Source organism: Danio rerio, chromosome 18 (genome assembly GCF_049306965.1).
Source record: "Danio rerio strain Tuebingen ecotype United States chromosome 18, GRCz12tu, whole genome shotgun sequence".
Classification (NCBI taxonomy): Eukaryota; Metazoa; Chordata; class Actinopteri; order Cypriniformes; family Danionidae; genus Danio; species Danio rerio.
In genome coordinates, this window is record NC_133193.1 from 34,542,700 (window position 1) to 34,556,028 (window position 13,329).

The 13,329-nt window shown below is 37.8% G+C and overlaps 2 protein-coding genes across 8 annotated transcripts in view; one reads left to right on the forward strand and one right to left on the reverse strand.

The window, feature by feature from the left end:
* Positions 1 to 13,329, forward strand: part of dhx36 (DEAH (Asp-Glu-Ala-His) box polypeptide 36) — a 237,055-nt gene that overhangs the window by 69,141 nt on the left and 154,585 nt on the right. For all 3 annotated transcript variants that reach the window (XM_073929461.1, XM_005159207.6, NM_001128544.2), the window contains 1 exon segment: positions 7,227 to 7,308. In XM_073929461.1, the coding sequence (XP_073785562.1) occupies positions 7,227 to 7,308 (82 nt within the window).
* The window catches only part of LOC137488299 (uncharacterized), a 50,364-nt gene continuing 37,076 nt past the window's right edge, over positions 42 to 13,329 (reverse strand). For 2 of the 5 annotated variants that reach the window (XM_073929801.1, XM_073929803.1), the window contains exon 3: positions 42 to 5,317. In XM_073929801.1, coding sequence (XP_073785902.1) covers positions 4,440 to 5,306 — 867 coding nt within the window. In that variant the 5' untranslated portion in view covers positions 5,307 to 5,317 and the 3' untranslated portion in view covers positions 42 to 4,439. Of the gene's footprint in view, positions 5,663 to 9,739; positions 11,381 to 13,329 lie in introns of those variants that run through there. The other 3 variants (XM_073929802.1, XM_073929804.1, XM_068214917.2) reach the window with 3 other exon arrangements.

Sequence of the window (13,329 nt, forward strand, 5' to 3'; positions counted from 1 at the left end):
AATGCAAATAAAAAAGAAAGAAGTGAGTCAAATTTACTCTGTTCACATTATATTTCCAATTTGCTTTATATGTCAATGTAAACAATATGAACACAATATATTTCATGTTTTGTCTGGTAAATTTAATTTCATTTGTAAATATTCATAATATCCTGTGATTCAGACCTGCAACACATTTAAAAAAAAAAAAAAGTTGTGACAGGAGCAATTAAGGGCTAGTAATCAGGTAAAGTGTTTAAATCAAGAGATTTGAAACAACAAATATGTGAGAAAATTATTGTAACGTTTAAAAACATTTCTCCTCGAAGCAAGATAAGAAGGCATTTGGATATTTAATCTTTAACAATGCATTACATAATTCAAGGATTCTGGAGGAACTTAAGGGCATATAGGACAAGTGCGCTAGCCTAAGCTGAGCAACTGTGGTCTGATTCATGTACTTGACTGGCATGTCTGCAGTCCTGACCTGTTACCAATAGAGAATGTCTGACACATTTTGAAATGCAAAATGAGATAATGAAGACCTCATACTTTTGCCTGCCTTAAGACTTTTTAAGGAAGAATGGGACAAGATTACCCCTGAAACACTAAATCACTTGGTGTCTTTAGTCCCTAAACATTTTTTAAATTGATGTGAAAAGGAATTCAATTCAATTCAATTCAATTCAGCTTTATTTGTATAGCGCTTTTACAATGTAGATTGTGTCAAAGCAGCTTCACATAAATGGTCATAGTAACTGGAACAGTGTGGTTCAGTAACTGGAACAGTGTGGTTCAGATTTTAGTGTTTAAGTTCAGTTCAGTTCAGTTTAGCTCAGTTCAGTGTGATTTAATCATCACTGAGAGTTCAAACACTGAAGAGCAAATTCATCGATGCGTAGCTCTACCAATCCTGAGCTATGCGAGGCAGTGGCGACAGCGGAGAGGGAAAAAAAACTTCACCTGATGGGAGTGAAGAAAAAAAAAACCTTGAGAGAACCAGACTCAGTTGGGCACGACCATTTTAATTTCTCCGCTGGCCAAAAGTCTTGTGCAGAACTTCATTCGCTGTGGTTTATGCTGGAAGATGGCCTCAATGAAGACTCGTCTGTCCCTTGAGCGTCGCTGGAATCAGACACATGTTCTCCACTCGCCACGACCATCAGCGCAGCAGCAGCTCAGGATATGGCCTGGTCCCGGATATGGAATCCTTGGGATCATCACGTCGCTGGTCTTGGATCCAATCAGTGACTCCGCCTAATCTGAGGACCTCGGGATGAGTATCCCCAGGTGAAAATAGAGAATAAAGAGAATAATTAGCGTAGCTGCTGTTCATAGTGTATATAAGCAAGATGCAGAAGCTAGTGTGGAACCCGCTAGGTGATGCATTGAGTGTATGCTTTACTAAACAGATAGGTCTTTAATCTAGTTTTGAACTGGGAGAGTGTGTCTGAGCCTCGGACATTATCAGGAAGGCTATTCCAGAGTGTAGGAGCCATGAAAGAGAAGGCTCGACCTCCTTTACTTGATTTTGCTATTCTAGGTACTACCAGAAGCCCTGAATTTTGAGATCTTAAGGAGCGAGTTGGTTCGTAGCGAGACAGAAGGTTGGTTAGATAAACAGGAGCTAGATTATTTAGAGCTTTATAGGTGAGAAGTAATATTTTAAATTCAATACGAAATTTAACAGGCAGCCAGTGTAAGGAGGATAAAATTGGGGTTATATGATCATATTTTCTAGACCTGGTCAGAACTCTGGCTGCTGCATTTTGTACTAATTGAAGTTTGTTAATAGAGGATGCTGGGCAGCCAGCAAAAAGAGCATTACAGTAATCCAGTCTCGAAGTCATAAAAGCATGGACTAGCTTTTCTGCATCTGAGATGGATAGCATATTTCGTAATTTAGCGATATTTCTCAGATGAAAGAAGGCAGTTTTTGTGACATGGGATATATGGTTTTTAAAAGTTAGATTGCTGTCTAATATGACATCCAAATCTTTTATAGTAGAGCTAAAGCTAACTTTGTATCCCTCTAATTGTAAATTGAGTTGCGAGATCAGCTGTGTGCAAGATTTAGGCCCAATAAGTAATAATTCTGTTTTGTCTGAGTTTAAGAGAAGAAAATTGTTGGTCATCCAGTCTTTGATGTCTTTGAAACACTCAGTTAGTTTAGAAAGTTCAGACGTCTCGTCAGGTTTAGTGGAAATATATAATTGAGTATCATCTGCATAGCAGTGAAAGCTGATCCCATGTCTTCTAATAATGTCTCCCAGAGGTAGCATGTAAATTGTAAACAGTAAAGGGCCTAAAACTGATCCTTGAGGCACCCCATACTTTACTGGGCAGATTTGTGAAGGCTGTCCATTAAGATTCACAAACTGGTAGCGGTCAGTTAAGTATGACTTAAACCATTGTAGAGCCTGTCCCTGGACACCTGTAGACTTTAAGCGATTTATGAGGATATTGTGGTCAATGGTATCAAATGCCGCACTAAGATCGAGTAAAACTAATAGCGAGACGCACCCTCGGTCAGCAGCTAAGAGTAAATCGTTGGTTATTTTCACTAAGGCGGTTTCTGTACTGTGGTGAGCCCTGAAACCTGACTGAAACACTTCAAAAATATTGTTCGTCTGCAGAAAAGAGCATAATTGAGTGGAAACAACTTTTTCTAGTATTTTAGACATAAATGGAAGATTAGAAATAGGCCTATAGTTAGCTAAGTTGTTGGTGTCTAGTTGCGGTTTCTTAATAATAGGCTTAATAACAGCTAGCTTGTAAGAGTTTGGAACATGGCCTATAGATAAAGAAGAGTTGATAATGTTAAGATGAGGTTCTCCTATAGCAGGTAGCAGCTCTTTCAGTAATTTTGTTGGAATTGAGTCCAGCATACACGTAGCTGGTTTAGAGCTATTTATAATTTTTACTAACTCTTCATGTTCTATGATTTTGAAGCAGTGTAGGTTATTATTATGATTTAATGAAATATTTACAGGATTTGGAGTATAAGCCGGTGCAGAAAGTTTGGCATCTCCTATTTTCTGTCTAAAGCCTTCTATTTTATTACTGAAAAAATTCATGAAATCATCACTACTAATTTGCGGTGGAGTAGTTTGTTCCAAGGATGACCGATTATTTGCTAATTTAGAGATGGTGTTAAATAAAAATCTAGGATTGTTATGATTATTTTCTATCAGTTTGCGCAGGTGCTCGGTCCTGGCAGATTTTAGAGCCCTCCTATAGCTGGACATACTGTCTTTGTACGCAATTCTAAAGACCTCTAAATTAGTTTTTTTCCATTTACGTTCCAGGGCGCGGGTTGCTGTTTTGAGCGCACGAGTATGACTATTATACCATGGTATAGTTTTAATCTCTCTAGCCTTTTTTAATTTGATGGGTGCCACAGTATTTAGTGTGCTAGTAAAGATGGCATCCATACTGCTGGTTACTACATCAAGATCATTTGAGTTTGTGGGTGCATTACGAAATAGAGAGAGATCAGGTAAGTTATTTATAAATTCATCTTTAGTTGACGGAACAATAGTTCTACTAGGGCGGAGTATTGGAGCGGGTTTGCTGATTTCAGGTAAACATAGCTTATATAGTAAGAGGTAGTGATCTGTAATATCATCACTTTGTGGTATAATGTCTACGTCAATAACCTCGATTCCATAAGACAGAATTAGATCTAATGTATGCTTTAAGCGATGGGTTGGACCCACAACGTTTTGCTTTATCCCAAATGAGTGTATTAAATCCATAAACGCGAGCCCTAATGTATCATTAGCGTCATCTATGTGGATGTTAAAGTCACCTACAATTAGCATTTTATCAGTTTTGACTAGTAAGTCAGAAATAAAATCAGAAAATTCTTTTAGAAATTTGACATAGGGTCCTGGGGGTCTATATATGGTGATTAAAGCGAGAGATAACATAGGTTTTTGTATAGTATCTGGAAGCTGAACATTAAGCGATAATACTTCAAAGGAGCTAAACATAAGTCCGTTTCTCTGTTTAATATTAAGGAAATCACTAAAGATTGATGCAACTCCACCACCACGACCAGTTTGACGAGCCTCATGTTTATATAAGAATCCTGGAGGAGTTGCTTCATTTAAGCTAATATAGTCATTTTGTTTCAGCCAGGTTTCAGTGAGACAGAGTGCATTAAGATTGTTTTCTGTTATTATTTCATTAATGATAAGTGCTTTAGGTGCAAGTGACCTGATGTTTAGGAGACCAAGTTTTACGAAATTTGTATTTTCACTTTCTACTGGTTTTTCTGGTTTGATTCTTACTAGATTTTTCCTGGAGCACACAGTACGTTTATTTCTTAATCTAATAATACGAGGAACAGACACAGTCTCTATAGGATTCGCCAGATATGCGTTACTGATGTTTAAGTGGGGTGAAAGAGAGTCTAGGTGGCTATAGTGTGAATTTTGTGAATTTTTACCTGCTAGTCAGATGGTGCGAAGTAGTCTGGAGATGTTGTCCGACAGGAGTTCAGCTCCGGCTCGACTGGGGTGCAGGCCGTCAGGACGGAAGAGCCTAGGACGCTCCCAGAAAAGATTCCAGTTATTAGCAAAGAGCAATTTCTGTTCTTTACACCATGTTATTAGCCATTCATTCAAAGCTAAAAGTCTACTGAACCTTTCATTTCCTCGGCGGTAGGTAGGAATCGGCCCAGAAACGATGATCTGCGTGGCGGGCGAGGTGCGTCGAACCGTCTCGATCAGGCTCCTGAAGTCCTTCTTCAGGATCTCCGACTGCCGGAGCCCGGTGTCGTTTGTCCCCACGTGGAGGACAACGGCACCAGGGCTCTCGGCAGCGCCCAGGATGGTTGGAATCTGTGTAGAAATATTTCTCACACGGGCACCAGGAAAGCAGAAAGTACGTACTTTATTACCTTTTAAGGAGGCGGCACGGACGTGACGAACGAACGAGTCACCGATGATGGCCACATCGGGACCCGACTCGCGGAGAGGGGAGAAGCGGTTCTCCGTGGAGATCTCGAACACAGGCGGAGACGTTCTGCCCCGGGATCTGGGAAGCACCTTGCGCGGCTGCACCCAGGCGCCGTGGTAGCTGGGTGTCTGCGTGAACGACGCCTGGCTGAGCCGCGCCCCGGGTGCGCTGGGCCTGGACAGAGAAGGACGCGGGGTTGAGGTAGAGGGAATGATGTGGTTGTAATTTCCACGTACCTTAGGTGATGAGACGGCCTTAGCATTAGGTACGACGAAAAGTCGTTCCCGTAGCCGCGACCGTCTTACCACCAGCGCGCGGATCTGGGACTCCACTTCTTCCAGCTCCAGCTCCAATGCCTCCATCGATGCTTCTCCTGCACACAAGGACAGAGACGGAAGCGACATTTTACGGGGTAAAGAGCAAAGCCAGTAAGTCAAAAGTGTATGGTTAAAGAGGTCGGTAGCTTTAGCTGACCAGCGGCGCTAGCAGGCTAAAGCTACAAACAACAGGCGGATGCTCGAGGGACAGACCGTTTTTAAAGCAGTTTTGTTTGTATAAATGTATTAAGGGTTTGGTCACCCTAAGTAGGAGAGACAAATACTTAGCGAATGAGGAAGAATTTAATGATTAAGATTTAAATTGCGAGTAAATAGCAAGTCCACACTTCAAGCACACAGTGTGTGACCGAACGGAGACAGTGACGCCAGTGACGTCACTCAATAATGGCAACATTACAAAGTGGTAAATGTTTTTTGAAATGTGTTGCTTGGAACAAAATTGGAATAGATGTTTATTAAAAACAACAACAACAACAATAATAATAATAATAATAATAATAATAATAATAATAATAATGAGAAACACATTCAATTATATGCTGTTGAATTGTATGCAATAAAAAAGAAGTCAAAGCAAATTTAAAAATCACTTATTTCTTTTTTGTTGGCATTTTCCATACTGTCCCAAATTTTTCTGGTTTGAGTTTGTAAAATATTCCTGGCATTACCTCATTTTTATATAATTCTCTGTTTAATTAGTTAAGATTTTTGATTTATATAGCACATGTAACACTGTCTGGTGATCAATGTGCTTACAAAACACAATTAATAAATGTATAAAACTACTAATCATATGAATCAAACCACAAATTAATTTAAACAAAGACATGACAATAATAAATATTGACATTGTTTCCCCCCAAATTATAATGGTTTGATAGCAAAAAGATAGTTCTTAGCTTATTACTTAAAACCTGAAAAGGAAAGGTTGATCTTATTTACAATAGCAAAGTATTTCACACTTCATGTACTACCTGTTACAGTAAGTGTAATCTGCCTTAAGCACATCATAGTTACAAACAACAATAAATAATTTGTTTAAATTAAAGGCCTGTTATTCACATGGTACAAGAGGTGATCAGATAGGTAAGTGACAAAATTGCCATATATTTAGGACCTGAATTCTCAACACAAATTGGGTGTCATTGCAAAATAATCAATTGCAATTGAATTAATATTTTCTGTCTTTTTGTTTCTAGTTAAGATCTGGCCACAGCTTATTTAACCATCTGGAGATGACATAAACTATGAGTAATTCCTAAATGTAATGGGCTATAATGATTCAGTTTTATGGAAGTAAATGCATAAATAGCAGATCTCCAGATACTTGGAAAAAATAACAAAAAATAGTTCTGCAGTTAGAGAGAATCTCAGTTATGCATGTAACCCTCATTCCCTGAACAAGGAAATAGAGATGTTATGTCTGAGGTTGACCAACAACGATTTGCTTTGAAGACCAATTACTCGGAATTGTATGAAAATGGGCCAATGGCACGCCTATGAAATTGGCGAGCTCAATCTACATGTGCAGCCACTCCTCATTTAGGAGTATAAAAGGTGTATGTGACTTTAGAGCCAAACAAAGTTGGGAAGGATGCAGTTGATGCCACATTCTACCCAGTGGACATTTACTGTGACAAAAGTTCGAACCGAATCAGCATTCAACTGTTTTAGAAATAACTCAAAGACACTGACTGAAAGGGTACTATGTATTTACTATTCAAAATATAGAAATGGTTATCTTTCAGTTTTGAAATATTTATTAACCTAATACAATACTCTTCAGAAGAACATACTATTCCTTGACGCAGCATAGCAGAAGTACTAGCATAAAGACAAAAAAATGCATTAGAGGGTGTAAAGCCAGAAAATCAAAATGAGAATCAACAATTCAATAATGCACTATCAGAATCCACTGAAAATGGCATTTTTTTCCTCCTACAGATAATTGTCCCATGATCCATATTCCTGGATACACATTTCCAGTCACAGAGTACTTACTGGAGGATGTGGTGGAATTGCTTGGGTAAGCTCATTCAAAGTTTTTGTCCCAGTTAAAAATTGTAGGAAATTAATGCATTAACCCTGCTGTGTAGAGCTGCATGATATTGGAGTTTTTATTTATTTATTTATTGCTGTGATATGAATATAATTTCCCTAGATGACTTAGCTTAGATGAATAGCTCTATTTGGCATTTTGTTCATTTAGATTGACTGAGATAATCAAGTCTTTTTCTATGTGTCTGCATAAATTGTAATATTTTACAAGCATATATAAATATTACAAAGCAAAGAAAAAAAAAATTAAATAAACAACGCTTTATGGTTTTCTGGGGAATCAAATCATATTCAAGTACAGAAGTTGAACAATCAAATCGTCATTATTGTGTTAATAGTTTTTAAAAATCTAATTCTGAGATGTGACTATATAGGATACACACATTGCTATATCGATGCTCAAATTATAAATTGTTAAGCCCTCTGGGGCATGAGGGGGTTTTGGAGCACTGGAGAAATGTGGGCATGCTGCAAGTTTTTTTTCTTCTAATGTATTTAATGCTAATAGTTGACAACACTGTATTTAGAACAAACTGTGCTACAGTAATATGGTTATAAATAGTATGATTATATTTTTGTGAAAAAAATGGATATGAGTATTTTTTACTTTTAAAAGTCACTGAAATGAGGCTAAAAGGCAGATATATGTATAATGTAAATATGTATAAATCCAGCTTTTGCTAATTGATAATGGCTAGACTTTTGCCGCGAGATGATCTGAAAATCACCCTGTTTACTCATTCACGTTAAACAATGTTGATTTACAATAGGTAAGACACTTTTTTTTGTTTAAAAGACTTTATGCGTAGTAGGGGCTTTGTTATGAATTGTGATGGTCATCTATTTGTTTGTCTAGTTTATTTACAACTTAGTCAACAATATAAATATAAATAATCTCGGTCAAAGACTCACAGGGATGAACATTCAGATACATTTATCTCTGATCTCACTGATTTAGCTCACTTTCAGCATGCAGCTTTCATAGTATCAGTCCATTGTGCAGCATGCTTATGCTGACATCTGTCCATTTACATCTTTGATTCTGATTTTGTAATATTATCACTAATACTAATACTGCTCATTCACAAGTCACAACAAAAAAAGGTTTTCACACAGTACATGGACAATATTTTTCATTTAGTAAGTTGACAAGTGTTTACTCTGTTTAGTCCCTGCTATTATGGGTCTAGGAGTGAGAAAGCAACAGTGAAAAGTTTAAGGTTGGTTGGACTGGGTGTGTATCAGTTCCCTGCCTTCACAACAACACACCAATTTCAATTAAATAATTTCTTAATAGGCGATGCAGTGGGGCAGTAGGTAGTGCTGTTGCCTCACAGCAAGAAGGCCGCTGGTTCGAGCCTCGGCTGGGTCAGTTGACGTTTCTGTGTTGAGTTTGGATTGATAAAAGGGACTAAGCCGAAAAGAAAATAAATGATTGAATGAATGAATTTCTTAATAAATGTACAAAGTTGGAAAGCAAAAATAAGCTCCAGGAGGGGGGAAAGGCCAAAACAATGCTGCCATCCGCTGCATCATAGAGAGTGGACAGGCAGCATGTCAAACCTTCAGTGGTGCAAAATTCTGAAGGTGGGATGACACAACACTGATTTGGAATATCCAGTGTTCTTTTTAATGAGAAGCTCACCACTCAGTGGATAGACTCCACTTCAGGACATAGGCATGCCTCATAAAGGGTGCTCTAGCCTGACCACTGGTAGGACATCTAAGTCTTCGACGCTCTGTCTAGAAACCACCCATGGAGGTTCCAGTAATCTAAGTGGGTGCCAGAGGGTGCCCTGTCCCTAAGAAGGAAGTGCTTCCCCGAAGGAAATCATTAAAGAGTGACCATCATGAGGAGGGTGTTCGAAAACTCTGATCCGGTTGGGCCATGGAGGCGCAATAGGCGAGACCTACCCCTCATCCTCCCTGACCATGCACAGGGTCTATGCGAGCAGGCTCAATGGGGAGGCTGAGAGCCAACACATCTGTGCAGAGAAAGGAAGAATAAACTGGCAAAGGGCAGACTCGCGAGAAGCAGAAGGTTATCCTGAGCTTCTCTGAAGCATGCCCACATCAGCTGGAACATGCCAGGGTAAAGTCTCCATTATCCTGGGAGTCTAAGCTGCCATAAGAGTGCGTCGGCTGGCACAATTAAGCCTGCCTGGGATATGAATGGCATGCAGTGATTTCAGCCCCGTGACTCCAGAGCAGATTGCAAGCAAGCTGAGACACAGCCATGCTGTCCATTCTAACTATCACGTGTTTCCGATCGCGTTACCAATGGAGATCAAAAACACTGTCAACAGTATGAAGGTAAATCTGTAGAAAAACTTGAGAACTTGCAAATCTAAATGTGAGCACTTGTGATAATAATATGTGTATGTGAAATGTACACTCACAGCTCTGATGTGAACAGCTGAATCCAGGGCCGCTGCTGGCCAAAAGGGTGCCCTATGCGAAAGTTTACGGTGGTGCCCCCATAGAGGAACAAAAACACACACATTTAAACATGTATTTATTTTTTATGTACATAAATATGCATGTAAACACTCAAATTATACTTAAATATTCAAATATGTATCTAGTCTGTTACAAAATAATAGTTTACATCAAAATATTTACTGACATGTCATCTGCAGAAGCATTCCCAATTTCAAACATTTACAAAAGATAAGGAATAAACTCTGTCTGTACCTGTAGAGATGAACGGTTCTCAGTTTTGCATCCTGTACTTGTACCTGTTCAGCTGCTTTTGTCTTTGGAGCTGTGCTGGTCAGGCCACCTCATCTTCTTTTGTGACAAATTTCAGCATTGACCTCCATGTACAATACAGAAGAAATTAGTCATTTAAAGAAAAAACTCATGACATACCATTAAGACAATGGGCTAGTCGAGCACTCTTCATAATGTTTACAAAACTACAATCAAAATGTGGACTTATTTTGCACTGTAATCTATGGTGACAAAAGCGGACCCTTGTTTTCAGTATAAATCAAAGACATTTGTGTTTTTGAAGAATTAATTACTGTATTTTTAAACAAAAAACTTTGTTAACATTCAAAAAAAATAATCATTAATTAATTCATGCAATAAAAATGGTTTCTGGTCTGTGGTTTACAGTAACTTGACTCATTTTATATTATTGATCGTTCAGAAATCCCAGAATATTACTCAGTTTTGTTATTTCATTCTGTAATGGACAAAAGAGACTAAAGAGACTTTACTGTCATTGCAGTGATACAAGCAATAACAACAGCAGCAATAAGAAATGTATAGAAATAGACAAAACAATAAACATTGATAACTGCTGTCTGCAAATAATGATGTAATATATAATTATATAGCATAATAACTACATAATAATAAATAATGCATAAGAGTGGAATAATTGTGCAGTGCATGTGTATGTACAGTAGCTAGTGTTCAAGCAGAATTGTAGAGTATTGTACAAGTTAATAACAATAATTGAGTTTGTGTAATTATCAGCAACATGGGGAAGAGGGGTAAACGCGAAAAATCATAGAACATGTCATGTCTAAAGCACAATGCATAGCAGTTGTGGTGAAGTTTAAACGTTAGCCTCACTAGTTTTCTTGTACAACCAAAAAGAAGTTTTCCAGATTCGTGGAGCTTACCTGAAAGCGATGCACGCGATTCACCTTGTACTTTCTTCCTCTTCTTGGCTTCAGACTGCTGTTGTCTTATACCGGGCATTGCAACTTGCATCAATTATAATTATATGCCGCTGGTAGCGGCAACGATAAACGGACCGGGCCTCGCCACACACACGCGGCTATGCACATACTGTACACAAAAAAATTATGTCACGTTTGTTTATGCGTCCGTCATAAAATGATTTTTTTAAATGTATTGTATTAATTGTATTAATGTATCAATACTTTTTTTTTGAGCAGCCGAGATGGTGCCCCCCTCCGGAGTTGAGGCCCTATGCAGCCTGCGTACTCTGCATATAGGGAGTGGCGGTACTGGCTGAATCCCTCGATTTTGCACAAATGACAGACACGTGTGTGCATGGCAAATTTGACTGCATCTTCTCTTTACAACCACAAGTCAGCACTACCAACCTCTCAGATTCAGCAGTTCAACTACAAATCTCTCGCACTCTGACTTTTGCTACACATCTCCCGTGATCTCTGTAAGCGGGGGAGAGGCGTGGCAGGTTTGAAGCTGTTTTTTTGGCTGATGCCTGACCAATAAACAATGCCAGCAGCCAACGGGACTGGGGTGCAAAAGAATAATTTCTACAATTGTTTTATTATTTAGGGTTTACTTCAACTATTTTTTGAAAAGATTTTTTTTTAATATCATTATTTCTACGGAAATGTACATACCAGTAAAAGAGCAGCAAAGCCAGTTTATTGGCTAGAGCCAGCCAATGAAATGTGACATTTTTGTACGTAAGGACACTGGGCAGCTCATATTGTTGGAGGCCTCGAGCAATCAGACGGTAAGTTATTATTTTTAATAATTATCCATATGTTCAATACTGTTAGCTAAGCTAAGGACTGTGCTAGCTGTTTCTGTAGTTTTTTTTTTTATATACGAAACAGTTATGAGTTATGTAGGAGCTGCTTTCAATGATGTTATACAGTTCTAAAGATACGATTTACCCACATGAAATAATAATTCAATTCAATTCAGCTTTATTTGTATAGCGCTTTTACAATGTAGATTGTGTCAAAGCAGCTTCACATAAATGGTCATAGTAACTGGAACAGTGTGGTTCAGGTTTTACTGTTTAAGTTCAGTTCAGTTCAGTTTAGCTCAGTTCAGTGTGATTTAATCATTACTGAGAGTTCAAACACTGAAGAGCCAATTCATCGATGCGTAGCTCTACCAATCCTGAACCATGCGAGGCAGTGGCGACAGCGGAGAGGGAAAAAAAACTTCACCTGATGGGAGTGAAGAAAAAAAACCTTGAGGGAACCAGACTCAGTTGGGCACGACCATTTTAATTTTTCCGCTGGCCAAAAGTCTTGTGCAGAGCTTCATTCGCCGTGGTTTAGGCAGGAAGATGGCCTCAGCGAAGACTCAATATAAGTTGACTCAATACAACTCAATAAGTTGTAATAGTATTTATAGTAAATAATAAAAAGTTTTTGAACCATACTATAGTAAATTGTATTATATTGTATATACTGCAGTTTCTACAACTTCAATAAATGCAACAGCACACTGTAGTGTATCATGAACTTAATTGCAGTATACAATTAAGTTAATTGCAGTATACAAAAAAATAACAAATTTTTAGACGTGCGATTAATAAGTTAATTTTTTTAATCGATTGAAAGCACTAATATATATATAATCGCATTTAAAGGACTGAAACTTATAATTTTTTCTATTCGAGTGTATAATTAATGTAAACGCAAGACAAATACTATTTAAATTCAAAATATAATTATTAGTTATTAGAATTTTTGTTTACTTGTAACAGAGATTTCTTCATGTAAACAACATACCCACAATAAACCATCAAGATCCTGGCTTGACAGCCATATTTATTACAGAAATTAAAACACAGGCATGTTAATGCCATTTGAATTTCAAAACAATCAATGCCAATAAAGAAAACATTGATTTCCATATTGGATTCTAAGTGGACTGCAAAAAAATGCCAAAATACAGGCATTGCAGATATGGATAATAATAATAATAATAATAAAGTATTGAAAATCTGTGCATGCCCTTGGATGGGTTTACCAACTCCCATTCTATAAAAGCACAAAAGCCATATATAGGAAATAACGAGAGTTGACAAATTAAAAAAAAATACTTTTTTAAAATTTATTATTAAAATAAAATTATAATCCACACTGGAAATGTGGGTGCCTGTGTGTTTTGAGGGAGCCTAATAAATAATGAACATAACAAAAACTGCCTGCTGACAGCAATAAATAATAAAATAATAAAAGCAACGTGTCAGAGACCCTAAAAAATGTTTAACTCAACAATGAAACATCAAATG